The 12,723-nt window shown below is 33.0% G+C and overlaps 1 protein-coding gene and 1 long non-coding RNA gene across 2 annotated transcripts; one reads left to right on the top strand and one right to left on the bottom strand.

The window, feature by feature from the left end:
- Positions 1-2,021: 2,021 nt before the first annotated feature.
- LOC106067591 (uncharacterized) lies at positions 2,022-6,597 on the bottom strand. The gene is made up of 6 exons (XR_001217748.2): positions 5,853-6,597; positions 5,692-5,754; positions 5,523-5,582; positions 5,182-5,416; positions 4,945-5,085; positions 2,022-4,569 (listed from the first exon to the last, which is right to left on the bottom strand). It is a non-coding gene; the product is annotated as an uncharacterized LOC106067591 (long non-coding RNA).
- Positions 6,598-6,732: 135 nt separating this feature from the next.
- On the top strand, positions 6,733-12,723 carry LOC106067589 (uncharacterized). Its single transcript, XM_013226783.2, has 4 exons — positions 6,733-7,100; positions 9,378-9,495; positions 9,908-9,982; positions 10,311-12,723. The coding sequence occupies exons 1-4, from the start codon at positions 6,982-6,984 to the stop codon at positions 10,374-10,376; spliced, it is 378 nt and encodes a 125-aa protein (XP_013082237.1). The 5' UTR covers positions 6,733-6,981; the 3' UTR covers positions 10,377-12,723.

Genomic DNA, 12,723 nt, shown 5'->3' on the forward strand with positions numbered 1-12,723 from the left:
GGTACGTATCCCGTATGGGAGACGAACGTATGCCAAAGGCAGTCTTTTTTGGTCAGCTTAAAGGTGGTCGACGTAACAGAGGTGCCCCACAGAAACGCTTCAAAGACCATCAGCTTAGGCGCCAACTTGCCTTAGCTGACATAAAAGAGAACACCTAGTTGCATGCGGCCTCAGAACGAGACAGCTGGAGGTCACTCACAATTTAAAGACCGAGGGATACACATTTGAGACTTAAAGAAAATCCGCTGCCGAGGACAGACGCAGATGGCGAAAAGAAAATCTAAATTGACCACCTGCGGACAATGGTTATGCTAGCCCTGGATGTGGAAAAATATGTAGGTCGCAGCTGGGGCTCCACAGCAACGGGATATACTGCATTCCTCACTAATCTTCGGACTCGAAGACAAGCCTTATTATTATTAAGTTGAAGAGAAATCATTTATCGCTGCACCGCTAATAATGAGTTAAATAAATAAAACTTTTTCTGGATGACTTTGGAGCATCTTCCATTCTGACTGTGAATAAGCTTCTGGCAAGTAGGCTACAAACGTGAATTGTAGATTGGGATAGTGTACGGTAAAATGTCTTCCTGAAGCATGCGCAAATGTTCTTTCACATAAATTACTATTGCATTGTAGGCCTAAATTGTTTGTCAAAGAAAGTAGATACGATCAGCAACATGTAGCCTAGCTACATTTAATTTTCCTTCGATTTTTTTTCCAAAAGCTACAGATCCGCCGCCAAAAATATATGGACTACAGACACCTACATAGGTGTAGGCCCTTCTGCTTCCACTCACATTCCAAAATCCTTTAAATACGTATAAAAGATGCATGAAAGTCCCCCTCCCCCTTTTTTTTTCTGTTTGGCCAAGGTCTAAAATCCAGTATAGCAATCCCCTCACAGAGGCGCGGTGGCTGAGTGATAGCAAAGATTTTGGGCCCAGTAAGGGCCCCAACTGGGCTAGCCCATGCTAAACATATGGGCCCCAAGTGGGGGATGAACATTGGCCCAAACGGGTGCCATTAGGGCTGAGTCGACTGGGCTTAGTCAGGGGGCCCAGCAAATCCCAGTGTTAAACCCTTGAAACCCTGACGGATCCCTCATGGGCCGGTATGGGCCAAACATTGAGGGGCCAGAAAGGGCTAAACACATGGGTCCCATTTGGGGGATGAACGTTGGCCCAAACAGGGGACATTAGGGCTGAGTCTGGGCTCAGTTAGGGGGCCCAGATGAAGCCCTGATGGAACCCTCATGGGGCCAGTATAGGGCAAACATTGAGGGGTCAGAAAGGGCTAAACACATGGGCCCAATTTGGGGGATGAACGTTGGCCCAAACGGGGGCCCTAAGGGCTGAATCTGGGCTCAGTTAGGGGGCCCAGATGAAGCCCTGATGGAACCCTCATGGGGTCAGTATGGGGCAAACATTGAGAAGCCAGAAAGGGCTAAACACATGGGCCCAATTTGGGGGATGAACGTTGGCCCTTAGGGCTTTGTCTGGACTCAATTAGGGGGCCCAGATGATGCCCTGATGGAACCCTCATGGGGCCAGTATGGGGCAAACATAGAGGGGCCAGAAAGGGCTAAACACATGGGCCCAATTTGGGGGATCAATGTTGGCCCAAATGGGGACCCTTAGGGCTGAGTCTGGGCTTAGTAAGGGGGCCCAGTTGAAGCCCTGATGGAACCCTCATGGGGCAAACATTGAGGGGCCTGGAGGGACTAAACACATGGGCCGCATTTGGGGGATGAACATTGGCCCAAATGGGGCCCTTAGGGCTGAGTCTGGGCTCAGTAAGGGTGGCCAGATGAAGCCCTGATGGAACCCTCATGGTTCCAGTATGGGGCAAACATTGAGGGGTCTGAAAGGGCTAAACACATGGGCCCTATTTGGGGGATGAACACTGGCCCAAAAGGGCACCCTTAGGGCTGAGTCTGGGCTCAGTTAGGGGGCCCAGATAAAGCCTTGATGAATCCCTGAAATTACTTAAGATGATATGAATAATTACATGAAACAATACTAAATTTACTAGTTGAAATTCATCGTTTATTGCATCATAAAATATTAATGTCAGAACCTATTAAATATAACAAATAAAAATACCAGAAGAAATTATCTACCGGTACCTTTAATGGTACACTAAAAAGAAAAGATTTATGAAAAGGTAAAACCAATAGCAAAATTTTATCGGTTATAATGGATTCAACCAAGAGAAGGCATCAACACTGACTAGTGATGTCACTACCTGTGGGCAGTCCAGTCTAATAACATGCTGCCACATCACAGGTCTGACGTCACAACCTGTAACATGGTAATGAGCTATTGGTCTAAACTACCTATGGGTTGCAATGTCGCAAGTAAGTGTTCAGGCCTTCTGTAACTATCGGTCTCGGTTCAACAATATTATGGAAATATAGTATATTATGGAAAATACATTGTCTATAAAAAAGAGTAGTTGTGAATGATAACATTAAAATGTTTACAGAACATTTTTCAGAATTATCTACACAAAGTATAAGTCTGCTGTATGTAATTACATTTCAAAGCAAACAGTTCTGAAAATCATGAAAACAAAAGCAAAAAAAGACTACCTTAGCTTTGTACGTATGTACAAAGAAAATTAAAGTAACAAAAAAAAATATTGAGTAGATGGAATGTTAAACAATATGTACAGTGAAATATGAAAATTTATACACTTGGATATAAGTTGTAATAACAAATAGCTTAAAATGAAATAAGTTAGAAATATGGGTGCTTTTATTTATAAAGTAAGTATTTATTGTATCATAAAATATACCACCCTTATTTAATTGTATTATGTACAAAAGCTTGTACAAAAGCTTGAAGAGCTTACATAGAAACCTATGCAATTATATTGCAACTGAGAATTGTCTAAACAAAGTATAAGCCTACTGTATGTAAATTAAGTTGAAAAGCAAACTGTTCTGACAATCATGGAAATTATTTGAATAAAAAATTGTCCATCTAAGATTATTAATCAAATCTAAACAAGTTACCAGCATTCATCCATCCATCCCAGTGGCGCTACAGCCCATGGAGGGCTCTGGCCTGCTTTAACACATCCTTCCATTCAGATCTCTCCTGGGCCTTTCGTCTCCACGCCCTAACCCCAAGCTGCTTCAGATCTGCTTCCACGTCATCTATCCATCGCATTCGGGGTCTGCCTTTGGGTCGCCTGCCTTTTGGTTTTTGCCTGTATACGATTTTCGCCCCTCTGTTGTCTGACATTCTTTCAAGGTGACCTGCCCAACGTAGTCTGTTCTTTTTTATTTCGTTCACTATTGGTGGGTCTTCATATAATTGATATAACTCATGGTTAGTGCGTGTCCTCCACCCTGTTTCATCCTGTATGGCACCATAGATACCAGCATTAAGTATATGGAATATAAGCAATATAAACTAAAATTTTGAAACCATACATTTCAACATTCATTGTTCAAATAAATTAATTGCATAAAATAAAATAAATGACATAACATAATTTTATAAAAGTACCAATGGTTTAAAAAAAAAGAGAGTTCTTATTACACCATACAAAATATATATACATTTTTTAAAAAGATTGATTTCATATTTGTTTACACAAAAACAGGACAAAAGAGTTTGTGGAATGTATCAATATGTACACTTAAGTAAGTAAACCCATTAATATTTATGTATTAATTGTAATAACAAAAAACTCTCTTAAAATGAAATAGATTAGAAACAAAAATTTTTCCTAAATACCAGTGCTTACATATACAAATTAAAAAAAAAATATATATAAATACAATCGTAATATATTCTAAATAAAATGAGTAATAATTTTAGATTTTTTAATGTACCAAGAAGCTTGTATAGCCAACAGAGAAGCATATGAGATGATATTCATGAAGTTAAGAATAATCCCCACCAATCTGGCCTGATAGATGTCATAAATTTAAAAGCAAACGAGTTCTGACAATCATTAAATAATTTTTAAAAATTTGAGAATCTTAGAATATGCTATACACAGAAATTACCAAAATAAATAATAAAACGAGGTACGGTACCAGTATTAAGTTTATGGAATGTCAGCCATATACATTCCTAAATTCTAAAACCATACATTAAAACATTGAATTTACAAAGTGAGAAACATAACTTAAGAAAAATACCAACACTAGCATTGCAAAATATAATAAAGCAAATACTTATTAAGCCATAATAAATAAATATATATATATACCTTTTTAAAAGAAAGTAACGGCTAACAAGCTTAGATTTTATGGAGAACCAAAAAAAACTCTGTATGGCCAACACCAGATATACAGTTAATTGCAGAAGTAATGTAAATTAAAAAAAAAATAATAACCCCCCCACAAAATTTATTTTTTTCAATTAGCTGCTCTAGCCTATTAACATTGTTCGTCTTTGTCTAACATTGTTGAACTCATTGAAATACTTGTTATATCCTTCTTTTTTCGCGACCTCCATTACGGTCATGGGCATTTAACAGCCAAGTTCCAATTACCTTCTCCGCTTCTTTTTTTGACAGAGTTGGGTAACTCACTTAAATTGGATAGAGTCTAAAGGAGCATAAAAAAATTGTGTAACTATGCCTTCTTTAAGACTAACATATTTCATTATATATCAATGTGAGATCTCTTAAGATATTTTTTTCAGCAATGATGGGTTAGCATAGTATGAGGAATAGTATAGACTTGTGATGCAAACAATGTATAAAACAATGTATAAAAGAAATATAATCTGCTCAAAAAGAAATTTAAAAAATTGTAATGCGTTGATCTTAAATTAATAATACAGACAAATACACAAATGTATGAGGCTCAAATTAGGTTGATATTATAATTTAATTAAGAAATGAGACAAAGAAAAGGAACAGCAAGCATAAAAATGAATAAAAAATGTTAGTTAAAAATATGGAAATCAAAGACTCATACCTAGCATAGTTTCCTTAATTGTTTTGAGCCATATCCAGTCAGATTATACTCCATGGCCAGGGTATCCGTCATTAAATATTTAAGCATTCTTCTGATGCTATCCTCACCAGATAGACCACCCAAGTGGAAAAAAGTCTGATTCTGCAAACACATAGATAAAGAAAACATTTAATCACTTTGTACATAATGGAATTTTTTTTATCCTAAATCCAACTATATAAATTGAGTGCGCCTTACCAAAAAATTTCTAAACTCTTCATCTTTAAGCTTCACTTCTATCTCTAGAAGTGATTTTGTATTATCAGCCACTGGAAAAAGTGCTGCATATTTAATTTTGATAGAATTACTTTGCATCTCTTCCATATGTCTTTCATTTGTAGTTGCGCCTGCACTGCAGACAAATCCTCCCTGACGGTTTCCAATAGAAAGAAAAGTTTATCAATCTTTTTTTCCATTCTGTCTAGAACACGTTCTGCAGACAAAAAATACAAATAACAAAAACATTATATAAACAATAGAAATATGAATCACTAGATTTGTACGCATTTTTAAGCTAAAAATATTTGTAAAAATATTACCAGTTTGATCATCAATAGAGTTCTTGCCTGACAGAGTTTTCAAAGAAGGTCCACCTTGAACTATAGGACAAAATAAAAAATATAGTAATAATTTACAATTTATTGAGCTTAAAATATGTTTAACATTATATAAATTAATAATTATATCATTATAATTCAATTCAAATACCTGTAATCTGGTTCAAACCAGATCCAGCAAATGGTGATGCAATCCCATTTTGGTTTTGATAATCTGAAATAAAATAATAATTTTATTTATTAAGCGCTGTTTAAAAAAAAAAGGTTCAATGTGCTATAATAACATATTAAACACTAGAGTCAAAATATTACCTGTGTTTTCCAATACATTCATAGCTATATATACAGGGGAGACTGTCATGGGGGTGGACATTTTTGCTTTTTTGGGGGAATCTAAAAAAATACAAAAAAACAATAACATAAAATATTAAGTATATTCTATTATATCCTCCCTTTATTTTATCTTTAAATTATAAGTAACCATTTATTTAAAGCAAAAATAATTGGCTTCCCAACCAGGGCTCCCAGTCTCGAATTCTGATGAAGACTGGGATTTTTACTTTAGGGATCTTTAGGGCGCCTCTGAGTCCACTAGCTCTAATTTAATGGGTTCCTGGCATATATTATGTAGTCATTAGTTGGGGAAAAGTAAAGGCGGTTGGTAGTTGTGCTGGCCACGCCACCGATAGCTATAGTTAACTATAGTTTTATTGTGAAGGATTGGATCTTTTCAGGCAAATCTAGCTATTTTTTTATCCTTGAAGTGATGAATTTAATTCCTTGACGATGACAAAGAAAGATGTTAACCAAGTTCGACTATTTCCCGTGGTCGTGGTTCATTTTCATCGCTTTAACTAAGTGCTTTCAACTCTATATCTATATATATAATTAGTCTAATTAACTCTAATTTTGCTTTATGATTTTAAAAATAAAAAAAAATGTTTCATGGATCACGAAGATCAAAAACAGTTAAAACACGCTTTAGAACTTTGCCTCTCATCAACCTTAAAATTATCTTATAAAAACAGATTCGACGTTACTTCAAAAAAGAAGATGATTATAGATCTAGATCTATGTATATATGTATAATACAAAAAATGTAACTATGAAAGGAAAACAGTTAAGTTTTAAAAACAGCGTCGGATAGCAACGTTTCCGGTATTCCTAGATCTTTAGATATAGATCATAGACTAGATCTAGATTATTAGGATAGAATATTATAGATCATTGTCTAGATCTGGATATACCATGGAACTATACTAATATAGAGCCTAGTACTGTCTAGTAGTCTATACTATATATGAAACATGCCATAATATGGGTATATCTATATGATGTGCTTTGTGATCAATATAGTTGAAATTTTAGAGTCAAATTCATACTCGTGAAAAAGAGCTAGCTCACTTAGTGTGACTTAGCTGCAACTGCCAGGGAGTGTACAATGACCGAAATGGCAGTAGTAGATCTAAATGATGGTGGTTTATCTTTAAATTCTTTCAAAGAAAAAACTCAAGTTTGGGCTTCAAAAGAAATACAGCTGAAGAATCTGCAGGAAGAAATGTAAAACTAACTGTTACTAACAATAACATGTAGATCTAGATTGACTAGATAGAGTCTAGTCAGTCTAGTCTAGATTTAACTAATAAGTTAAAATAAGCTAATATTTTTTAGTCATAGAAAGCTAGATCTACTGAATTGGTCTGAATCTTATAGTAATAGAATCTATATATAGATTCTAGTATCTTATCTTATAATACACAGACGTTATTTCAAAAAAAAGGAATAGAGGTTGAAGAGGATTTCATGACATGATTGACATGATTATTCTTTACTCCTTACTCTGCATCAGTGTTTTTTTTTTTTTAATCAATTTTTACAGAAATTTACAAATTCAATTGTGCCCCTCTTAGCCTAAGCTGTAAGCTCCCACAGTGGGGTCTGGAAGGTTTTAAGGATGTAATAAAAAGTAAAGAATCTTACAAACATATAATTGTAACAATTTTCCAGTTTTTCCTATCTATTTTTTAAGCTTAAGTGTTTTGTATACTAGAAAAAAATTTCTGGAGATAGTATTTAAATTGATATATAGGCGTCAGTTTCTTCCTCCATCCAGCAAGCAGACTGGGGTAGCTTACATTGCTATAATACAGCCCAGGAGCCATGCAATTTTATGTGTTCTTAGCTTCAGAAATTCATTCTCCTGGCATCAAAAAATGTCTTATTAAAAATGGTTGAGATGGGCTAATACACATGTCAAATTAAGTCTAATAAAGAAGGAAGCAGCACTGATTTAAACTATTATGGGAGGGATATCTTATCTTATCTTATATAATACAGACGTTACTTCAAAAAAGAAGATGATTACGTCCTACGCGTCATGCATTTAGTCATGCATATTAACCAATGACTTAAATTCTGCCAAGTCACTGGTTTTCCTGGCTAGCTCAGGCAACCCATTCCATGCTCTAATAGCACTAGGGAAGAAGGAGTATTTGTACAAATTTGTCCTAGCATATGGGACGAGGAATGTGCCTTTATCTTTGTGTCTTTCAGAGTATCTTATTAAATTTTGTTTTTGTATTTGAAGATTATGGTTCAGTGTTTTATGTATTATTGCTACTTTACTTTTGAGCCTTCTGTCCTGAAGGCTTTCTAAATTTAGTGATTTTACTAAAGGTGTTACTCTAGTCAAATGTGAATATTCGTTTGTTATGAATCGCACTGCTCTATTTTGTGTCTGTTCTAGTTTCTTAATGTTTTCTTGAGTTGAGGGGTCCCAAACAGTGGATGCATATTCTATTATTGGCCTAACCAAGGTTAAATAACATTTTAGTTTTATGTTCTTATTTGATTTATAGAAATTTCTTTTAATAAATCCTAATGCTTTGTTTGATTTTTTTGTAGTTTCATCAATATGTGGATTCCATGACAGTTTTTCATTTATTATAACACCTAGGTATTTTGCGTTTTTAGTCTGTGTTACTGGTTTGCCATGAATAAGATAAGTGGAATTAATTTGTTTTAGTTTTTTTGTTACTCTTAACAACTGACATTTTTCTGGGTGGAAAGACATGCTCCAATTTGATTCCCATTTCTGTAATTCATCTAATTCTCTTTGTAAAATATCTGTGTCTTGTGTTGTTTTTATTGTTCTATATATTATGCAATCGTCTGCAAATAATCTGACTTTTGTTCCTGAAGTAATGCAATTTGGTAAATCATTTATGTAAATTAAAAATAGTAGTGGACCCAAGACTGTTCCTTGAGGTACACCTGAGTTTACTGTTATCGGTGTTGATTTAGAGCCATTTATTATTACAGTTTGTTCTCTCCCTATCAGAAAGTCTTTAATCCACTGATGCAGTGGACCATTAATGGATATTCAAGATAAATATAGCACACTTATGTCTGTAATGGGCATTATTGCCCTAAATTGAGTAAGACATCTTGCCGCATATTTTTTATTGCTACTTAAAAGTCATGAACATAATGATGTACCGGTACAACATTCAGGAGAAATGCAACCATTCTGACAAATGAAAGTCAAGAAAAATAGCATGGTGGAGACACCTTCAAATCGATGTACGAATTTCAAAGGAACAAATTGACTGTTCTTCCATAAGAAAGTTGAGAAGAATTATGTTTTTAAATTTAAAAAAGTATTCATAATGAGTTCATAATGTTTTTGTCATCTCTCATGAGAACTGTATACATTTTTAAAGGTTCTACTTAGAAGATGAAAGAATGTGAACTATGTGAAATATTTTTTAAATTTTTGTAATATATATTTTACCCTTTCTGAGATAAGATGTTAACTTTGAAAATTTTTTTTCTCAGCCTTAACAAACGTGAAACACTACTAAGAACATCAAAAAACTTCTTGCAAAGAGTTTCTATTGATGATCTTCCAGTCAGTGATTCAGAAGCTTCTTTACGAAATACAGCATTGAAACAGGTATGTCTAAATATTTTAATTACTCATGCACATTTTAATTATCATAGTCATTGTTTGACAGTTTCTTAGATCTAACAAAACTCACCATTTTATTTCATAGATGAAAGAAAATTAATTAAAATTTCAAAATGTAAAATTAGAACTAGGTATTTTTTTCAAATGTTCTAAACATAATTTAATTTAATTAAAATTAGATGCATATTTGCCAACAAAAAAATACATGGACTGATTGGACTGAAAATTATTGCCATCACCAATTTATAAATAAATTTTATTTTTTGAGACTCAGGCGTTTAATACTATTTGAAAAGATTATTTTATAATAATAAATATATGATTGTTGTGATTTTATTTTATTTATAAACTAGTTTTGTGTTGTAGTTTTTAATTACTTTTTTTCTTATTAATATAGCATATTAATGACTTAGATGCCAAAATAGATGAAAGTCTCAGTGAACAACAAAGTCCAAGGTTTTCCTATTTACAAGTAAGTAATTTAAAATAGAAAATGTATGTTTGAATAAAATATGTTCAAACACACTAAAACTTCTTAAAAATTCATTTCACAAGGATTTCTTAGAATAAGCAAAAAGATTTTCAAAAAATTAACTAGATTTGATAATAGGCTTCATTTTTTATTTTTTGCTGCTCATTGAAAATGCTCAAATGGAATTTGGTATCTAAGCTTAGAACTTTTGTCATACAGAGTAGATTATTATCCAGTCAGCAGTGTTGAAGCTTTAATTTAAAAATAAAATCATTTTACTGTATTAAAATTTTTACACTATTTCCATATTTTTGAAAATATTTTTCAGACTAACTATTGGTCCATGGTTAGAAATATGTTTCCTATTTGGAAGAAATCCTTGGAAGAATTATAGTGAGTTTCTTCAATCAAGTTAACACTAGCCCAAAGAAATGTGTATAAAACATGATTGTTCAAAGATAAATTAATCCTAGATTATTTGTTACATTACAACATTCTTGTATTTTTAGTTTGGGCATGGCACCATTTCGATCATCAAATGCCAGTCCATAGCGCATACAACATGATCAGGCAGTACGAGGATTACCTGCTATTTCACTCCCAAACCTATGTTTGATACTATTAAAACTTGATTGGCTTTGGCTAGCCCACTTTCAGATTCCCAGTCTTCAGTAGAGTCTGTCAATATAACCCAAATATAACCCAAACTAATAGTACTTGTGGTCATTAGAAGTTAGATACTATCATAAATTAAAGGTACCAGTATTCAATAAATTTTGTATTGCACCAGTATATCTTTCTTCTTTTAAAGTAATCAACTTAGTAAAAATTAAAGAGCTAATCATCTTATATTTTTAACCAAATTAGAGAGAGGATTATCATGACAATTCATAAACTCAAGTTTCATTCATTCAAGATTTATTTATTGTATAACTTATAATTTTTACTGTTTTTTTTTCTAATTTTAATGGAAATTTGAAAAGATAAAAAATGTAAATGAAAACTTGTGTCCAATGTGAATCTGTTAAAAATTTAAATATCAATGTTAGATTTACTGGTATTATAAATATTCATATGCATACATTATATTGTAATTTTGACTTTTTAAATAATAATTTTACTCTTGTTAAAAAATTGTTCAAAATTAAATGTAGTTTGATCTGTGATTTTTTTTCTTAATACTCAACTTTTTAAAATAACTATAATATAGTTTAGAGTGGTTGGTTCTTTTTACTCTAATTCAGTTGTGCTGTAACTTGTCACACATTTATTCTTAAGTGAAACTCATTTCATTTTATATTGTAAAGAGTCCTCTATTCTTTAAATTTTCAAAATTATTATAGAATCGTTTTTATAATTCATTTATTATTTTCATTTCAACATTAAACAATATCCATCAAACATTTGTTTGAAGATTTAACTAAATATAATTTGTATAATCTTTCTTATATCTTATAAATTACTGACTTTCATTCAAAAACGATAATTATGTTTTATGTATAATTTTGTTAATCTAGTCATGCATGTTAATACATTCTGTTGTCATAGGTTTTCATAGCTGACTCCTAGGCAACTCATTCAACACATTTCATGCACTAGGTAAGAAGGAGTATTTGCAAATTTTTACTACCATATGGAATAAGAGGTGTTCCTTTTATATAATACTTGAAAATTACTGAAGTATCAGTATCACTATAAAAAATCATGTTATATGATTGCAGCTTTTGTTTTTAAAACTAACAGTAAATGTAAAAATGTTTGCAAATTGTTTTACATGTTTCGGATGTTCCTTCAGAGCTGAAGATAATCTAATTCCTTGTCGAACCTCCTGCAAGACAATGGGGGATGACAGTGAGCGGGGTATGAACCATTGCTATAGAGATGACTGATGTTGTGGCTCTTCTGCCGTGTCAAATTCAAACAATGAAATAAACAGGAGGTAACCTACAAACACCGGCGAAATGCCAAAGCAATCAAGATAGGTAGTTGACACTAGTAATAAAATAGGAAACACTTTTAATCCTCAAGAAGGGACCCGTCTAATGTCCTCTGTTACTAGCCGTCTGGATATAACTTCTTATTTTCACTGCCCTAATGAAAAGCGTCTTGTTGATAGTCTTGAATAGAGCGTTCTTGCTTTTTAACAAACTTTACGTCATCGTCAATAAGTAAAACTTTCTCCCTATTCCCGAAACAAATAACTAAATCCTAATCATGTCATAACACTGAACGACAGTCCACCGCTCATACAGCACTACCAGGCAACATATTGTAACGACTAGTGCAAATGCAGCCTTTGTCTGCTGGATTCCTTTTTTTTTTTGGGGGTGGGATGAACATATTTTTTATGCACCATTTCATTGTCTCCACGTTTCTGAGCTAGTACTTTCTACTTCTCATCATAAATATGATAGCCTCAGAACTAATCAGAAGCAGTTCTTAAGATTTCTATTCTTCTTTTTAGCTAATGCTGCTTTTTGCATCCATTTATCCCTACCATGATTAATGTTCTGCTTCATTGGCTAGAACATTATTATTTGTGATACATATTTCATTTTATTAAGTAATATAATTACTTTTTTAATATTTTTTTTAATGGAATTTTCTCAATTAACAGCCTCTCCATTAACAGCTATATTTGGAATCTGCAATGTTAACAACCAGACAAATTGTATGGCTTGGTTGTTAATTTTTATTTTTAAAATCATTTTATGGAAAATAAAAATTGTATACACACCATT

Source organism: Biomphalaria glabrata, chromosome 13 (assembly GCF_947242115.1).
Source record: "Biomphalaria glabrata chromosome 13, xgBioGlab47.1, whole genome shotgun sequence".
Lineage (NCBI taxonomy): Eukaryota > Metazoa > Mollusca > Gastropoda > Planorbidae > Biomphalaria > Biomphalaria glabrata.

Bases quoted from the DNA above. Each gene is read 5' to 3' on its own strand.
- LOC106067589 (XM_013226783.2), top strand. From the start codon at position 6,982: ATGACCGAAATGGCAGTAGTAGATCTAAATGATGGTGGTTTATCTTTA. The intron at 7,101-9,377 runs GTAAAACTAACT...TTTTTTTCTCAG, and splicing joins AAGAATCTGCAGGAAGAAAT to CCTTAACAAACGTGAAACAC. The intron at 9,496-9,907 runs GTATGTCTAAAT...TTATTAATATAG, and splicing joins GAAATACAGCATTGAAACAG to CATATTAATGACTTAGATGC.